General features: G+C 41.4%; 2 protein-coding genes across 9 annotated transcripts in view; one reads left to right on the forward strand and one right to left on the reverse strand.

Annotated features, from left to right (window-relative positions):
* Positions 1-589: 589 nt before the first annotated feature.
* On the reverse strand, positions 590-12511 carry MDH1 (malate dehydrogenase 1). The gene is made up of 9 exons (XM_080389587.1): positions 12368-12511; positions 6652-6750; positions 6229-6325; positions 5082-5257; positions 3582-3704; positions 3281-3457; positions 1586-1699; positions 1285-1374; positions 590-920 (listed from the first exon to the last, which is right to left on the reverse strand). The coding sequence occupies exons 1-9, from the start codon at positions 12368-12370 to the stop codon at positions 795-797; spliced, it is 1005 nt and encodes a 334-aa protein (XP_080245713.1). The 5' UTR covers positions 12371-12511; the 3' UTR covers positions 590-794.
* A 141-nt stretch (positions 12512-12652) lies between these two features.
* WDPCP (WD repeat containing planar cell polarity effector) overlaps positions 12653-16247 on the forward strand; it is a 157565-nt gene continuing 153970 nt past the window's right edge. For 7 of the 8 annotated variants that reach the window (XM_080389570.1, XM_080389569.1, XM_080389576.1 and 4 more), the window contains exons 1-2: positions 12653-12882; positions 15613-15694. The gene's annotated coding sequence lies outside the window, so the exon portion shown is untranslated. Of the gene's footprint in view, positions 12883-13855; positions 15695-16247 lie in introns of all 8 variants that reach the window. The other variant, XM_080389571.1, reaches the window with a different exon arrangement.

Here is a 16247-nt window from a genome sequence, read left to right on the forward strand (position 1 = left end):
ATCAATTTAGTACTGAATGACCAACACTGCTTTCGGACTGTGCCCGTCTGCCTTGAGGCTTCTTTTGTCTGATGTCAACATAAAGCAATTCTGCCTGGGAAAGACAAATGGAAGTGCTGGTCACCAATAAAGCTTCTTAAAACTAGTTTCCCTCAGTTCCTTAAAACAGGCCTTCAGGGCTTGTTTGGTTTTTTTTTTTTTTTTTTTTAATGTTGTACTATCAAATCCTGCCAGCTACATAACTAAACCCATGCAAATAAAGTGCAACAGACTACTCTTAGCCATTATGTGATTAAGCATCTTTTAATATTTCTATTGACAAACATTGTAAGCATAACCAGAGTCAACAGTATATACTTGGGAGTCTGTCCGGTGACAGACTTGAGTCGCTGAACTACTAGTTCACAAACTACTGGCATTCTAATTCCATTTTCAGTGGAGCCATAGGGTGCTGAAATGATCACGGACTAGGATGTGTACTGATAGTGCCAAATTCTAATCAAAACCCATTGATTGTGCGTTAGTAGCCAAGGTAAACAGTTATTCCGTATCATACATAGAAAGCAACTGGTATTGAACAGACAAAAGGTTTGGTCAACAAACTAGTTTTACTTTAATAATCTTTTTGCTAATAACTCAATAGGCACAAGAGTACCAGTAAGCATATGAACTTTAAAATGCACAATTGCCACAGACAGTTGACTTGAATACAGTAATAGTGTTTGGTAGCAGACTTAGAGACGACTCTTAGATTCTTCCACTCTCACATGACTTTGTATTTCCTCATCACCTAGTCATGCACTGGAGAGGAATTCCACAGCAGTCTCCTTCTCTTCAGCTAACTCCTTTGCAGTCAGATCCATCTTCTCACGAGAAAAATCATTAATAGGAAGACCCTCAACAAACTTCCAGGTCTTGTCCTGTTTGAAAACAAACAAATAAAAAGCCATTCCCCATAAGAACAAGTTTCATTCGGTCTGCATGAAGGAAACTTTGCAGCATAAGAAATAAACTTTATGGCCTTAAAAGCCACATCAGGCAGAAGTTAAGTTTTGTTTTCAGATAAAGAATGCAGCCGGCACCGCCTAGTCATGTCAGATTCTATTTGTCTATCAGTACTTGCTTGGCAACCACTACAAAATGGTTAATAATGGTCCCCTCTGTGAAAGGCTGCTGAAGTCCCAGCAACTGCAGTCCCATACCAAAAGCACTGCTGTTAACAAGCTCACACGACAGATTAGCTAGGTCTTGCAGAAGATGCCTCGATTGATACAGTCTAGTTACCTTGATCACAACAGGGAATGAATACAGCAAGTCTTCAGGTACACCGTAAGAATTGCCATCAGAAATTACTCCCATGGAAACAAATTCCCCCTGAAACCAGAAAAGTTAAATATATTTTTCACTGCTAGAAGAAAGCAAAATTTTAATCTTTTATATACTGCATCTCCTATGACACGCTTTATTCCACAAAAAAATCAGAAATTCTTCCTCTTCTGAACACACATACACACTTTGGGTCAAAGACACTGGCATGTAACAAAGCATTAGACAAACAAGCACTTACTCAAGAGCAACATCTTACCGCTGGAGTGCCAAACCAGATGTCCCTCACATGATCACAGATAGCTTTGGCAGCTGACATTGCACTGGACAGCTTCCTAGCTTTAATAACGGCTGCTCCACGTTGCTGAACAGTCTGCAATTAAGAAAAAAAGCCTCTAAATTGTAAAGCAGCAAAATCATGGTTTGGTCCAAACGCTGTCAGTAAACACCATGAGGAAAGACCGTCTTTTGTTAGTCAAGATACAGTTCTATCACTAAATGAACATGGCACACAATCCAGAAATACAGTCTAGGAGAGTTCTGCCAAGCCAAGAACATAAGGGAACATTTCAGAGGCTGTCTCGTTTCTCAGTACCTGCTTTACAGCTAGCAGGCCGCTGACTTCTCTCACACTAACCAGATGTTTCAAGCTTTTACCACCAAGACACTTCATGTATGTCAATACTAACGGATGCCTCAGAGCAACACTGGCAATTAAGGTTTTTTGCCGAACACCAATATTAACTACTTGCTGGTCTCAATCTACAATATTTAATGCATAAAATTCATTTATTTCCTGAAGACAGTTGAACCTACCTCCCTATACTTATGTTTATATTTAGAAATTTTGTACTTAAGAATTGCACTTCTCAGAATTAGCATAGCTTCTTAAACCATACCTATTTTTTCTTTTGGTAGGTTTTGGTAAAGCTTTATGCCAACCGTACCCCAGTCTAGAAAGCAAGAATTATGCAATCTCCTGATCTCAGGCAAAACATTCTAGCACAGACCAGCATTACAATGTAACTAGAAGGCCAAAACAGTATCCTGCCTTGGCCACCTAAGATACAGCAGGATCAAAGACACAGACAGGTTTCTGCTTATACTCTGGCTCAGGAACTTCAGTTGCCAACACACAATCGTTTATTCTGCGGCAACAAGCATGTACTGGAATAAGCTATATCCAAAACTAAGACAAGACAGAGCACGGTCATATGACAAAACACACCCTCAGTACCAAAGATATGATACCTGGCTGTCAGCATGCCAGTAACACTGCAATACCAAGCCAAGTACAGCTACTTGGAGTCACGTTCGTCAAGAGTTTTGGTAATCCTTGTTTCACTTTACATTGCGTTTAGGTTAGCCGGTGCTCTTGATCAATCAATACCATTATTTTGTTTTACTACCCTACATTATTATTTATTACCACCCTACATTAAGACATTTGCAGGTGTTTTCTAGGTATTTCAGCTTACTTTTCAGAAAGGCTGCTGACAAGGTCAAAGATTTAGATCTGGAATGCATGTGTGCATGTGGCATGCGCATGCATGTGCAGGGGGAGGGTTACTGGGCCTTTTTTTGGTGGGTGGGGAGCTGCAAACAGAAGATCATCCTACTTCATCTACAAAGCCGCTAAAATAAGTTACCACAGTGAAATGTCAATGGTGCTTGTGTGTCAGATGAGAAACCATGACCAAACTCTTTTTTGTTGAATCATTTCAGCACTCCAAATGGATTTTTTTCCCAGTAGTATTTACATAAGTTTTCATAATGCCTTAAATTTTTCAAGAGCAAATAACTGATAGAGACAAGCTATCTGAGGATCACTTACTCTATTGGGACAGGAAAAGCTGCTTCACTAAGTCAGTTACATAGTTTACAATTTCATACAATGTTACAAGAAAGGGGAGACACAGAGTGACCATGGAAAAAAAATCCAAGAAGATCTTACCAGGATAAAGTCTCCCTTCAGCCAGCTGTCATCTTTTATAGCTTCATAAACTCCAACCTCCTTTCCTTTCACATTTACCTTCGCATGGTTAACATCTGGATATTGAGTGGAGGAGTGGTTGCCCCAGATGATGACATTCTTCACATCATTAGCAGTCACACCAAGTTTCAGAGCAATCTAATTGGAAATTAAAGATGACCACTGTATTAATTTTAGCTTCTCAATTCAGAGGCTTCTTTGAAAGCACTGCTATTTAGCAGAGACAACAGAAAGCATTCTACTTTGAAGAGGCCCTTTTTACCTGAGATTTAGCTCTGTTGTGATCCAAACGAGTTAAACAGCTGAAATTTTCCTTTGGTATTGACGGGGCTGACTTTGATGCAATCAGGCAGTTAGTATTTGCTGGATTCCCAACTACCACAACCTAAAACCAAAAAAGGAGAAGAGAAATGTGGAAAGATGAAGAAGCTGTTTCTGCGAAATAACTCCCTCAAGTTAAATACATGGCTTTGCCTTCAAAGAAGCTATCAGAAAGTTAAGTTTTCTAAATCTCTTGGTTGTCTTCAACAATACTGTTTTATATGTGCATTGTTCATGGTCACCGAGTCTTCTATAAATGTACAGAAAAATATTTTCTAGCTAGGTATTTTCTTTATAATTTGATACTCAAACATGAAAGAGAATAAGACTTCTAGGGAGATCTGCACACTGACTCACAGCCTGGCTTCAAACCTCATGCAACTAGACCCAGGGAAAGCAAGATACACACTAGTCAGCCCACAATGAATTCACCATCCCCTTTTAAATGCTTTCTAGACTGGATGCCACTGATTTATATAATTGCTTTATAATTAGGAAAGCCAGAACAGTTACTTATCTCAATGTTCATAGGCAGTTAGAACTATAATATTGCCTGAACTTGGATCAATTTATTACTATGGAAAACTGATTTTTATTCATCCCTCATCTACTAATGTGTCTCAAATGATTAACGTCAAGCTCCATATACTCTCAGTCACACAAACTAATCTGCAAACCTCCCTTTGTATTTCCCCTTTTGAAATTGAGTTCAGTAAATTTTCCATTACTCTGCAATAGTTACATTGATAGTTTTTATTCCAACTGTATAAAGAAGCAAACAAGTCTTTAGAAGCAGTAGGAAGTTCATCAGCAGAGGAAGTAGACATTAAAAAGTCAGTTACAAAGCACAGTTGGAGTCTGGGTCTGAGATTAAGAGCAGTAGGAGAGCAGCCACATGATCCCATTAACTGTGCTGAAGGAATCTGAGAGAGAACAATTAAAAGCTTCCAATGCTCCAAAGACCAAGACACAAATAACCTAAATAAAGCCGATTCTTTGTGCAACTGTAATTCTATATTGATACTGAAGTTAAGGGTCATTATGTTAAAGTCACAGATGGATATGAAGTAGGCAGCTGCACATAGATAATTTAGTTACCCCAGAGAAGAGAGATAACGAGCAGAAGACTGCTTTTTCTTCTTTTATATAGATTTGTGTATTTATTTCTTTTTAGAACTGGTGGTAACCAGTTCAAAATATGTGCGGAATACGGCAATACAATGTAAAACCTACCTTTTTCACCAAATAAATTATGGACTAAGTCATCTACCTATTTAACATACTATGTCTCATTTAACCTTCACTGTGGTCTGTTTTCCAGGGCTTCAGGAAGGGAATGCCTGTACTGTATAGGCTCCTGCTTGCGCAATATTGTTTTACAATGTATTTAGAACTCTACATAACTCAGAGTTAATTTTTTAAATTCAGTTTCTATATTCACCTTGACAGTCTTTTTGGCATACTTGTCCAAAGCTGCACCTTGAGACTTGAAAATTTTCACATTTGCTTTGAGTAAATCCTTCCTCTCCATGCCCTCTCTCCTTGGCATGGAGCCAACCAGAATTGCTATGTCAAGGTCTTTGAATGCAACTTCCTCCTTGTCTGTTGGAATGACCTCTGAAAAAAGGAAAGGAGAAAAAAAAATATCTATGTAAGATAAATACTCATGGCAAAGTGTTAACGGGAATATTCTTTGGTTCATGAATAGTATATAGTCTGATCTGACAACACAACCACCTTCCCCTTCCAAAAATACAAGTATGGTTATTTGGCCCTAACTCCACAGATTGAATACTTGCCAGTAAACTGTTTATATATACAGATATTTACCTAAATCTTTAGATACGAATTCTAAAAACACAGGAAAAAATCTATGTAAAAAGATAGCTTTTGCCTGTCTCTCTCTAAATATATATACACACCTAGCTACATATGCTGTTCCTCACTTGTACAAAAAATTTTCAGTGGTGGGGACAAACACAAATGAAGTTTTCCTCTCCCTTTGACCATTCAAGCAGAAGGTCGTTCGATTTGTACAAGAGTCAGTAGCTACACGCCTGATTTTTTTGTTTGTTTGTTTTTTTTTTAAAGTACTGTAATAATGACAGTAGCGTTTAGTTGCTCCTTTTCTTCTGTTTGTTTAAACTATCAGAACTTGTTTACATGACTTGATGAGCGATTTTTCAATTTGTGTCTTTACGCAAAAGATATTTCTAAAGACTATAGATATTTTTTTAAACTCAATAAAAGTATCTAATCATTCAATGTTATTCCACTAGGCCAAAATACAATGCATAAACGCACAAGTATCCAACAACTTGTTGTGCATGCTGACAGCACAGGATTGGATGATACCAGCCAAAACCCCAGGTATCTGCATAGTCAATTCCTTACACAAAAACCGATTTGATGGCATTCTTCCTTGCTTACAGCCTAAGTTAAATTAACTTATCTTCCACAAAATATAAAACCGAGAAAGGATCATTATCATTTTCTTCTGCTTAACTTCCTGCCAGGTACAGGAACTCAAAAATGCAATAGTTGTGCTATAGAATCTTGTAGGTGTAAGAAAAATTTCTTTTGGCCACCTCTTAGCAGTGGTAGAGCACAGTCCTGCAGCTCCATCACTACACCTTCCAGTACAGTCATCATGGGGGTGATATCCAGCAGCACAAGAATAAGAGGCTGTAAAGAAAGAAATGGTTTAGCGCAAGATGGGCATGATCTGTTTTGAAAATGAATTTGTCTTGTTATCTGCTAGAAACTGCTGTCTTATGCAAGCCTTAAATTCATTTACAGAAAACTGAGAAACTTGAGCGTGCCCAACAACTGAAAGCTTGTGTTAACAAAGCAGGACTCCATTTTCCCCACTTACAAAGAACACATTACTTGCACATTGGTAAGCCACTCTGAGTGTCTACAAGGAAACAAGTCTCAGGGACTGCAGTTCTAACATTAGCTTATTCATTACAGCACAAGAGAGGCAGGTGATAATTCAACATAAGAGCTACCTGTTCTTTGCCGAAGACATCTCCCTTGGCAATGCTGTAGAGCAGCGAGTAAGCAATCTGCCCAGCAGCTCCAGTCACCAGGACTCTGATAGGCTCACCCTGCAAGAAAATTAGAGGCTTACCCACAGCTACACAGTGCAGGCTCACACCATCTGACAGTGGTAAAAGTTAAGTTACTACAGAAAGAACGTTACGATTATTTAACCTGGATGAAAGCTTGTGCTTAAATGTGGATCAGGCCCAGCTCCTGGGATCATACTTCTGTTCTGCTAGAACCACCAGAAATTTCTCTACTTGCTTTTACAGAAACAGAGCACACTTGCAAAAATATCCTTATGCATTGCTCCTGGAAAAGCTTCCAAAATGCCAGGAATAAAATGTATTTGAAAAACTTTTTGTTCCTTTTAACAACGCTGCCCTTTTAACATAAGGCGTTACAACACGTAGCACCCACTCATTACGTTACCCGTCCACACTTCAAATTTACTGCAGAAGTTTTATGAGCTGTGACACTTTATCAATTTTCAGATTCTTTCAATTTTGAGGGCTGTTTCCATTAAGCATTTTGAATGCTTACTTGCAACCAAAGACTTACTGAACGCCAGGAAGTAAGGAATCTAGTGGACTTAAAACTACTGCCTCACTTAACTGCTAGGTAGCAATTTAACAAATCCACAGACAAAAGCTACATTATGGACAAATACAGACACTAATATCCATAATACAACTGTCCATTGTCAAACTGACCCAAAACTCCAAAAGACTGGGAGAAAACTGCCAAGACGTTGCCAATTGCAAATGGGGAGGGGGAAACAGCTTAGCTTACAGCAAGAGTCCATTTTGTTAAGCAGAACCAGGACTTGGAAAGATTACTTAATATTGAAAACATATGGCTGAGAGAGTTGGGGTTGTTCAGCCTGGAGAAGAGAAGGCTCCAAGGAGACCTTATTGCGGCCTTTTTAAAGGGGGCTCAAAAGATGGGGACAGACCTTTTAGTAGGGCCTGTAGTGATAAGACAAGGGGTAATGGTTGTAAACTAAAGGAGGGTCGATTCAGACTAGATACAAGGAAGATGTTTTTTACAATGTGGGCAGCAAAACACTGGCAGAGGTTGCCCAGAGGGGCTGGAGATGCCCCATCCCCGGAAACACTCCAGGCCAGGTTGGAGGGGGCTCTGAGCAACCTGGCCCAGTTGCAGATGTCCCTGCTCACTGCAGGGGGCTGGACTGGACGACCTTTAAAGGTCCCTTCAACGCAAACCGTTCTATGATTCCATGAAACGGGAAAACATGCCAAAAGACATTCATAACCTAGTATTTTGTAAGCCTGGTTTTTAAATCTCCCTGTTTTCCCTAGAGGCAACAGGGCTGGGGCAGATTGTGCTAGGACAGGAACAAGCAGACTCTGACCAGCCTGCTGGAATGCCATGCCTGCTTTTTCAAATAATTAAAAGATGATCATTTGAGTTATGGACAAAACACTTTCCACATTCAATTATGTCTGAAGCGATTTAATTGCATACTGAGCTACATCATGAAGAGTGTAGCTTGCAGAGCAAAGGCAGGCATTTCACCTGGTGCTGGTGAGGTTGCCACTGGAAGACAGTGCAGCTTTGGGACCCCGAGTTCCTGTCCTCTAAGGTCAGGCTGAGGGCACTGGACATAGCCTGGAAAGGCAGAGGATAGGCGTGATGTAACAGCAGCCCACTACAACTTCAAGGAACGTTACAAAAATAACACTGCCAAACACCTCTCAGTAGTGGCAGATGGCAGAACAGGGGCCAACAGATAGAAATAAAGAGAAAAATGCTTGATTAGGGTGGTACGGCTGCATTGGAACAGGGTACCGAGACAGCCTGTGCAACCTTCATCACTGGTGTTTTCAAGACCCAGATGAGAAAAACATGTATAACATTATAGAGCAGCATCAAAAGTCAAAAAGTGAACAACCTCCAGACTCGGTGCAAGAAAGAGGTCAGACTGGATGACCTCTAGAGATCCTTTCCAACCAACGTTCTTGTCACTGATATTTATAGGAAAACCATTTTGGGATTTGAGTGTATTCTCTCTGCAGAAGTGACCAGCCAAATACAGCTGCACCAAGCTAACATTAGGTAATTATAAAAATGAGGCCACCTACCCCATTTTACCACATACTAGATAAAATCAGAGTGTTAAGTGATGGAAGTTAAACTACTGAACTTGCAAATTTAGACCTCAACACAATTCTGCCTTCATTATGGGAATGATTCTTTAAACATTTGGCTAAATGGCTACCCATTACAGTGTTGAACTGCATTATTTTATTTTGAACCTGTCCTACTACGAGTCTCATTGCTCAAACCTCATCAAAACTCCACAAGGAAGTGGAAGGAGAGCAGACAATAGATTCTTGCTGGTTTAAATCTCAAAACTAGTTTTGTTACATTACTCCCAATTAGGGAAGTTGTAGCCTACAAATGTACATAATGTACAAGTGATGACAGACAGCACCATTAAGATGCATATCAGATTTTCAAGCGAACTTTTCAGCATGGTTTTAAGGAGAATCTACATTTTATTTACACACAGGGAACAATGGACACTTTTAAGGTAGTTAATCATATTAGTTAGGAAAATAAATGCTGAAAAATTACTGTGCTGTAAAACCTTGGCCTGGCAAAATCCTGTATCAGCAGCATATAAAAAGTGACCCTATGCTAACCATTCTACTCCAGTACTCACACAGCTTAACAGTGGAACACGTTTTCTTTGCATTACATGGTATCTGAAATCAATGGTGAATTGATTTCTGGATTTCTAGTGAATGGAAAAGGTATTTTTAGAAGTTAGGCTCCTTCTCCTTTGCACCCTGTGAGCCAGTCTAAAGTACTGTCACAAAAGGGGGAAAGTCAACAAGAATTTTTCCCACTATATGCACTTTATATGCTAATCTGATTTAAACATTAAAAATGTCGATCTATCGACCAGTGTGATGCCATTTAGCACAACAAAAGCAGAGGGAAGGAGCAGAAGATAAAAAGGCAAGAGGTAGGACTGTTTTGGAGGTTTGGTGGTTTTTTGCTGGTTGGTTTGGTGGTTTTTTTTCCCTGTTTCATTGGTTGTTTTTTTTACTGAGACAGACTTAACATTTTGCCTTAAAATAAAAATCCTTCAGTCATGACCCAGCTCCACCATCTCTTAAGTAATTTCGCTTATTACCACCCTTCCTGTTCTCACCCCATTTTGGGCTGGAGGAGGGAGGAATATAAAGTGAGTATAAAGTTTTATATAAATAAAAACAAAGTGAGAAGTACTGCCCACTTGTTTTTTTCCTTTCCTAACTTCTGGTACATTGGATTCACATACAAGGTTTCCCCAACCCCCCCCGCCCCTGCAGCGATTGTGCAAAGAAACTTTCATGCTCTCTCTTGATTCTAGAAGCTAGATTAACAAGCAAAAAATGTTGTGCTTCTTACAAAATATAGTTAACTCTCCCCGGAAATCTTACGTTGCATATAAAAATCAGTATCACTGAACACCTGAGGCTATTTTTGGAGGATGTATGTTTCAGAGAAATGAGTAGCTCCGCAATGCAAGTTGTAGGCTCCACACATTCATGTTTGGGTACTTTAATCCGTGACTTGGCCTCCTGCACTGGACTTCGATAAGAATATTTTCATGCTGTGGTAACTACAGAGGTGACCTTTACTCACTCTCAGGTACTGAAGAACTGGAGGACAAATTAAACGACATCTAACTGAACTATTTAGTTCCAAAGCCCTCACCAGCTGATGTATAGTTAAACATTTTAGGAAAATGAAAGAGTAGTAAAGGTAATCGTAAAAGTGAGAAAAAAAATCCCACTGAACATTGCATCCCCAGATACCCTCCTCCCTCTAATTCAGAAAACATGTAGGATATTCATCCCCCTCCTAAATTATCAGAGGTAGAAGTAACACTTCCAGTATCAAATGAGGAAACTGTGGGCTTAATGCCGTCCCCCTGCGCTCACTTTGGCTCAAAAACTCGGTGCCTAAATTATTTCTGCAATTACTGCTGATAGCAGCAGGTCTAAAATAATAATACCATACATCAAAATAGCACTACACTGCAAAATCGATTCAGGAGGTTACAAAGGTAAGTAAAAGACTAATATTAAATAACTCTCAGTCTATCAAATACAGTAATAAGAAAATGATGCCCTGTCTACACAAGTGACGGACTTTGCATTACTAATTACAGTTATAAAAGACCTCTATAAACATGACTGCTATAAACTTGTCTGTAAAATACCATCAACTGAATGTTATTCCTGAAGGTTAAATCCAACTAAGTTATCCCACCTTTATTGACAAGAATGATTTAAGCATTATATTAAAATCTACCTTTTCAGAAGTTTAGACTCCACCTAACAAACCTTCCCTTTGCTCTTAAAAAAGAGATGCAATGACAATAATTTATTTGGAAATGTGTTAGAGGTGGCAAGACTTGCTGCGCATGTTAGCAACCCCAGCAGTGCTGTGGTTCATAGACTGAATTTCAAAGGAATTCTTTCCTCAAGAGATGACCTTGAGACAGGTGCCCTTAAAAACTTTTTCCATTTCATTTAGCTAATAGTGGTTGCATCAGTAGAGAGATGATTTTATTTCAGAAGTTTAAAGCTTCTGCCCAACACCAAATGGATAATTAGAATAATGAATGTCAGATAAGAACAGTGATATTCTGAAAACTGGACATCAAAGTCAGTTTCAACCAGCTGTTCTTTTGGACACCAACAAATTCATAGCAGTCAATGTTTTGAAAGCTCAAGTGCGAACTAAAACTTGCCGTCTTGCAGTCACTCCTGAGAATCCACAATCTGAATGGAAGGAATGGAAAAGTAGGATCAATAAGGTTTACAGACTAGTCTTTTTTTAGGGCATAGCTGAAATAATAAATCAGGTTTCAGAGCACACAGCATCTTTTCTATAGCAAAGCAGTAAGGAAAGTATTAAGTGTAGAAAAACAGGGAGATGTTCATGGTTATAAAGGCAAGCAAGGTCTCTGTGCAAGTTTGTGTGTGTGCATATGTATCTGTACAACGCCACAGAAAAGCCAAGCACTGCACTGTGTAAGCACAGGGCAGAGCTGGAAGGACACCTTGCCCATCGGGAGACCCCAGCCAAACAGCCGGGTTTCTGACAGCACTGCACCCCAACCTTTAGCACCCCAGCAAGTTAAGGAGCAGGCATCCCCATCTTCTCGAATGCGCCGCCGCCAGCCACGGGGCTTGCAGGAGAAGGTGCAATGGAAGGGCTGGGGGCCAGCACCAGGCCGGGGCCAGCACCAGCACCAGGCCGGGGCCAGCCCGGCGGGCCCACCAGCCGCCCCCCCCGCACGCCGGTGAAGAACAGGCAGGACCGACGCCGGCCGGCACTGCGGGGGCCCGCGCCGACCCCCAGCTCTCCGGGCTGGAAGGTCACCCCGGCGCGGCCTCCGCGGGGGCTGAGGCGAGCCCCGCGAACCCCCCGGTGCCCAGCGCACCGTCAGGCCACCCCCCGGGGCTTGCAGCGGCACCGCGGGCCGCCCGGCAGCAGGAGGCGGCGGGGGGAGGCGAGCCGGCGCCATTTCGCGGCCACTCCCGCCCGACGAGAGCCCCCTGCCCCAACCGCCCCGGTGACAGGGCGCAGCGCGCCATCGCCTCGCCCCAACCGCCACCTGAAGGAAGGGCCGCCGGCGGGGGGAGCGGTACCGACCATAGCTAAGAGGAGCGGCGGGTCCGGCAGCCTCGAGGTCACCTCTACAGCACGACTGCAGCCACGGCAGCCCTGCGCTAAGGTACCGCGGCGGGGCGGGACGCGCCGGCCCTACGCGGCCTCCTGGGGGCTGTAGTCGCGGCTCCGCTGCCCCTCGCAGCCTGGCTCTCGGCGAGAACTACAACTCCCAGCGTGCCCCGGGGCAGCGCGCCTCACCCCCGGACGCCATTGGTGCGTTAGCAGCGGTGACCCGCCTCACTTATTGTCCCATTCGTTAAAGGCTGCGGACAGCTGCAAGGGGGTACTGTCTGCGGCGCGCATGTGCCTGTAGTAGTAATGGCGCGGGAGAGAGTGCGGCGGTGCGCGTGCGTCTCCCCGCCCTTCAGTGCCCGGCGCATGCGCGTCAGCGGTTGCTAGGTGACGGTCGGGCGCGGGAAGCGGCGTGCGGGCGGCTGAGGCGCGTGCGGGGCCGTGCCGCTTCACCCCCGCCCGTCCCCGTCCCCTCGGAGCGCTCGGTGGGTTCGCTGCGCTGGGGTGGGCACGCCTGCGGGGCCGGGGTCTTTCCGCAGCCTCCCAGCGCCCGCTGCCTGAGGGGGCTGGCTGGCGGGCGGGGGGCGCGGGCAGGGAGCTCCCCTCAGGCCGAGCCCGGGCGCGGTGTGGGCGGGCAGGTCTCTGGCGTTCTCGGTGCCGCAGCCCCCTGCCTGGCTCCCCGCGGGGCGCTGCCGCAGCCGCCCGGCTCGGGACGCCGCCGCCGGCTCTCGGGCGGGTTCCTCCTGGCGTGCTCCCCGCTCCCCCGGGCCCTGCTTGCGGCCCGCCGGGGGAAGGTGCGCGTCTGTGCTGCTTACAGAGTCCTGGCAGCTTGTGCTGGGCCGTTTCCTTCTATTTACCTGCAGCAGGGAGAACTGCGAGTTTGCCTGTGCTGTTCTGCCGTTAAAACAACGCGGCTTAAAATAGTGATCCGTCGTCCAAAAATAAAACTATTCATTTAGTTGCATTTTGGATTGCTGGCTGAAGTAAACTCTTCCCGCCTCTGCCTGAAGTGAGGCTGATGGTAGCATAAATACTTTGGCAAAAAAACCCAGATCCTTGAACTGCAGTAAAAAGCTCTTGGATGGCACAGCTGATGATTTCCCCTCCCCGCCCCCCCTCAGATCCTGACAGGGTTCCTTATTGGGCAGATTCTGTAACTTAGTTCTAAGTCCTTAATGAAGTCTCACTTCTCAGAATATTTTCCTCCAGGATTAGTTGTAAATCTTACTCTAATCCTTATAGTTGATCGGTTTTGTGGGTGTTTTTAAACAATGTAAACAGCATGTGTGCTTACACAATTTCTTTTGCAGTCCTCAGACAGAAATAAGAACTTAGTCCTTAGGGCAGTGAGTGTAAAATGTAAATATTTATGCATGTCATGTAGAGTGTTCTCATTTTGGGGAGCTGTGTGGTTATTTGTGCTCATACCGCAACACACAACTTCTGTGGCTTGAACAGGTTTTTAGCTGAACCTCTGACAGTCTCTGCAATACAGAAAACTGCAGTGTCAATTAAAAAGGTACAGTCATACTTATTTTAAATGTTGAGTTATACTGATTTATATCAGTTACTACCCATACATTTTTAATATGAATGAAGACTCTGCTTAAGTTTCCTTCTGGGGATGAATTGAAAAGCCAGATAGCTGCAAGCAAAGCTGAGGTCTGGCTTGCTGTGAAAGGTAGAGAAGCTTAGTAAGTCGAAGGGAGCTTGTTTTCCAGTCAGGTTGTCCCAGAGCATCCCAAAATGCTTTAATGCTGGTGACTTTAACCTTTTTAACACACAGATATTGTACAGATTTTGTTAACACTATTTAAGTTTATTTAAGATTGAAATGTACACAAAACGTGATGTGGACCCTCATAACGTTAATTTCCACTCAGCATAATCAGTTCAGTTTAAATTGATTCCTTATCAATTTTCAGCTAAATCAATGTTAGCATGCTGTAAACTGGTTTGTGTGTGTCAGCATAGCAGATTGTATTGGTTTAGTGGATTTCAGTTAAGCTAATCAAACTTTCTTCTGTGGGTATGGCTTCATTTTCATTCTCGGTCCTTTTTTGCCCAGGCTTGTGGTCCTCGAGTTATTTATTGTTGGAGATAACAACATATCTTCTGTTGAAAGGGATTTGTAATGAATAGGGTGCAAAGCCATGTGTAAATGATTTTGTCAGAGTATATCAGTTTATTTTAAATCTGTTCCTAGTATAATTAGTCCAAGATAGTTAAATTTGTTTAAGACTGACTGCAGTCTTTTATGCTGATCATAAAGTTTCACCTTTTATGAATGTGGTGTAATTGGTAAAGTTACCGCAACTTAGCAATTCTACTATTTCCTACTTGGCTTAAATTTTGTTTCCACTTGTTAAGCTTTAATATTTTGCAAGCAAAATGTAAATTCATGAAAACAAATAAGAGATGCTTTTGTCTCCCCACCTGTTTTTAACAGCTCCTTTTCCTGGGGTTCTTTCTTTAGTTTTTAAAATACGTCCTTTGCTTCTGGATAGAAACCTTTCTGGTGTTGTAGGAAGTGTGGGTGCTTGGTAGTGTTTCTCAAGCTGCTAAATCATGTTACTGTCTTCAGACAGTTGTCAATGTAGGAATGTATAAACATCCAGTGTTGGAGTTTCTGCAACCCAGACTTCCAAATCTTCTTCCAGCTTCACTTTGTCTTCAAGAAGTATGCAGTATTTGAATAACTTTTGCTGATTTATTAGTCTTACCACCTTTTCAAAGTTTTGGATGTTTTAATTCTAAATTTAATGCTCTTTTTCCTGTCAGCTCTGTCACAGTATTCAGATTTCCTCTGCTTTGTTATTGCCTCATCGTTTTCTTGCTTGCTTTTGCATCTTCTATTACCAATGTTTTAAAATTTTTTTATTAGTGTTTTATTAGTATGTGTCTTTCGTGTAGTGCTTTAAGCCAAAGACTTGTGTAAATGGAAATGTATTATGTGCGAAGGAAGTAATAGAAATTTAGTGTGCATGTGGATTGAGTGTTCAGCTAATTCTTGAAATACACTTTATAATTTTTGCACTCAAAAGATACTAAATTGGAAATTGGTGTAATTAAACAACACAATAGCTAAGATGTTTTAATGTAATTTTACAGGGATTGAATATTATTTTTCAAGGCAACGAGTAGTTTTGAAGGGTAGTTTGCCAGAATTCTCTTTTTTTTTTAATATTTTAAAATTAATTATTCTCTGTTAACAGCTGGCTGTGTTCTTTAACTGTATTTTGGATGGGATTTTCTTTTTCTTCATTGCCATCTATAGAAATTGATGAATTTTTTTAGGTAAGTTTTTACACTTAATTTTCAATAATTTCTGAAGTTATCTTTTTATCATCTCCATATATAATACAGTTTCTCTTTTATCTCATGTTTATTTAGAATTTGTAATACAAAAACATGTTTCTTGTAGCTAAGTCTGTGTGATATAAGTAATGTTTAAAATGGTTATGATAAAAAACCCTATATAATTGGTTTCAGTGCTAGAAATAATAGTAGAACTGAAACAGTTTTGGAAGCCTCTTTTGGGTTATGATTCATGGGAATACTAATAAGGGATTTTTCAGAAGTAAAGCATTAAAAAAAATACTGAAATGGGATTAAGAGGATCAAAAGCTATTTTTGAAAGTATGTGAAAAATCTGTAATAGAGTTTTAAAAAGATAATGTAGATAAAAGGAAGAACAATTGAAATCTTAGTTTAGAAAATGAAAATAGATACGTTTTCATTAAGAATTTTTATACATGGTTTATTTTTTGTATTCCTAGTATTAATGTCCAAAACTAATTTTTCACTGTTCATTTCTAGACTTCAGTTATGTGATACTGCATAAATATTA

Source organism: Falco punctatus (genome assembly GCF_963210335.1).
Source record: "Falco punctatus genome assembly, chromosome: 5".
Classification (NCBI taxonomy): domain Eukaryota; kingdom Metazoa; phylum Chordata; class Aves; order Falconiformes; family Falconidae; genus Falco; species Falco punctatus.

What these genes read in the sequence shown, in the direction of transcription:
- MDH1 (XM_080389587.1), bottom strand. An exon ending in ATGCCAAAAAGACTGTCAAG is followed by an intron (nt 3,705 to 5,081) that starts GTGAATATAGAA and finishes TTTTGGTTTTAG; the next exon opens with GTTGTGGTAGTTGGGAATCC. An exon ending in TGAAGGGAGACTTTATCCTG is followed by an intron (nt 1,700 to 3,280) that starts GTAAGATCTTCT and finishes TCTTAATTGCAG; the next exon opens with ACTGTTCAGCAACGTGGAGC.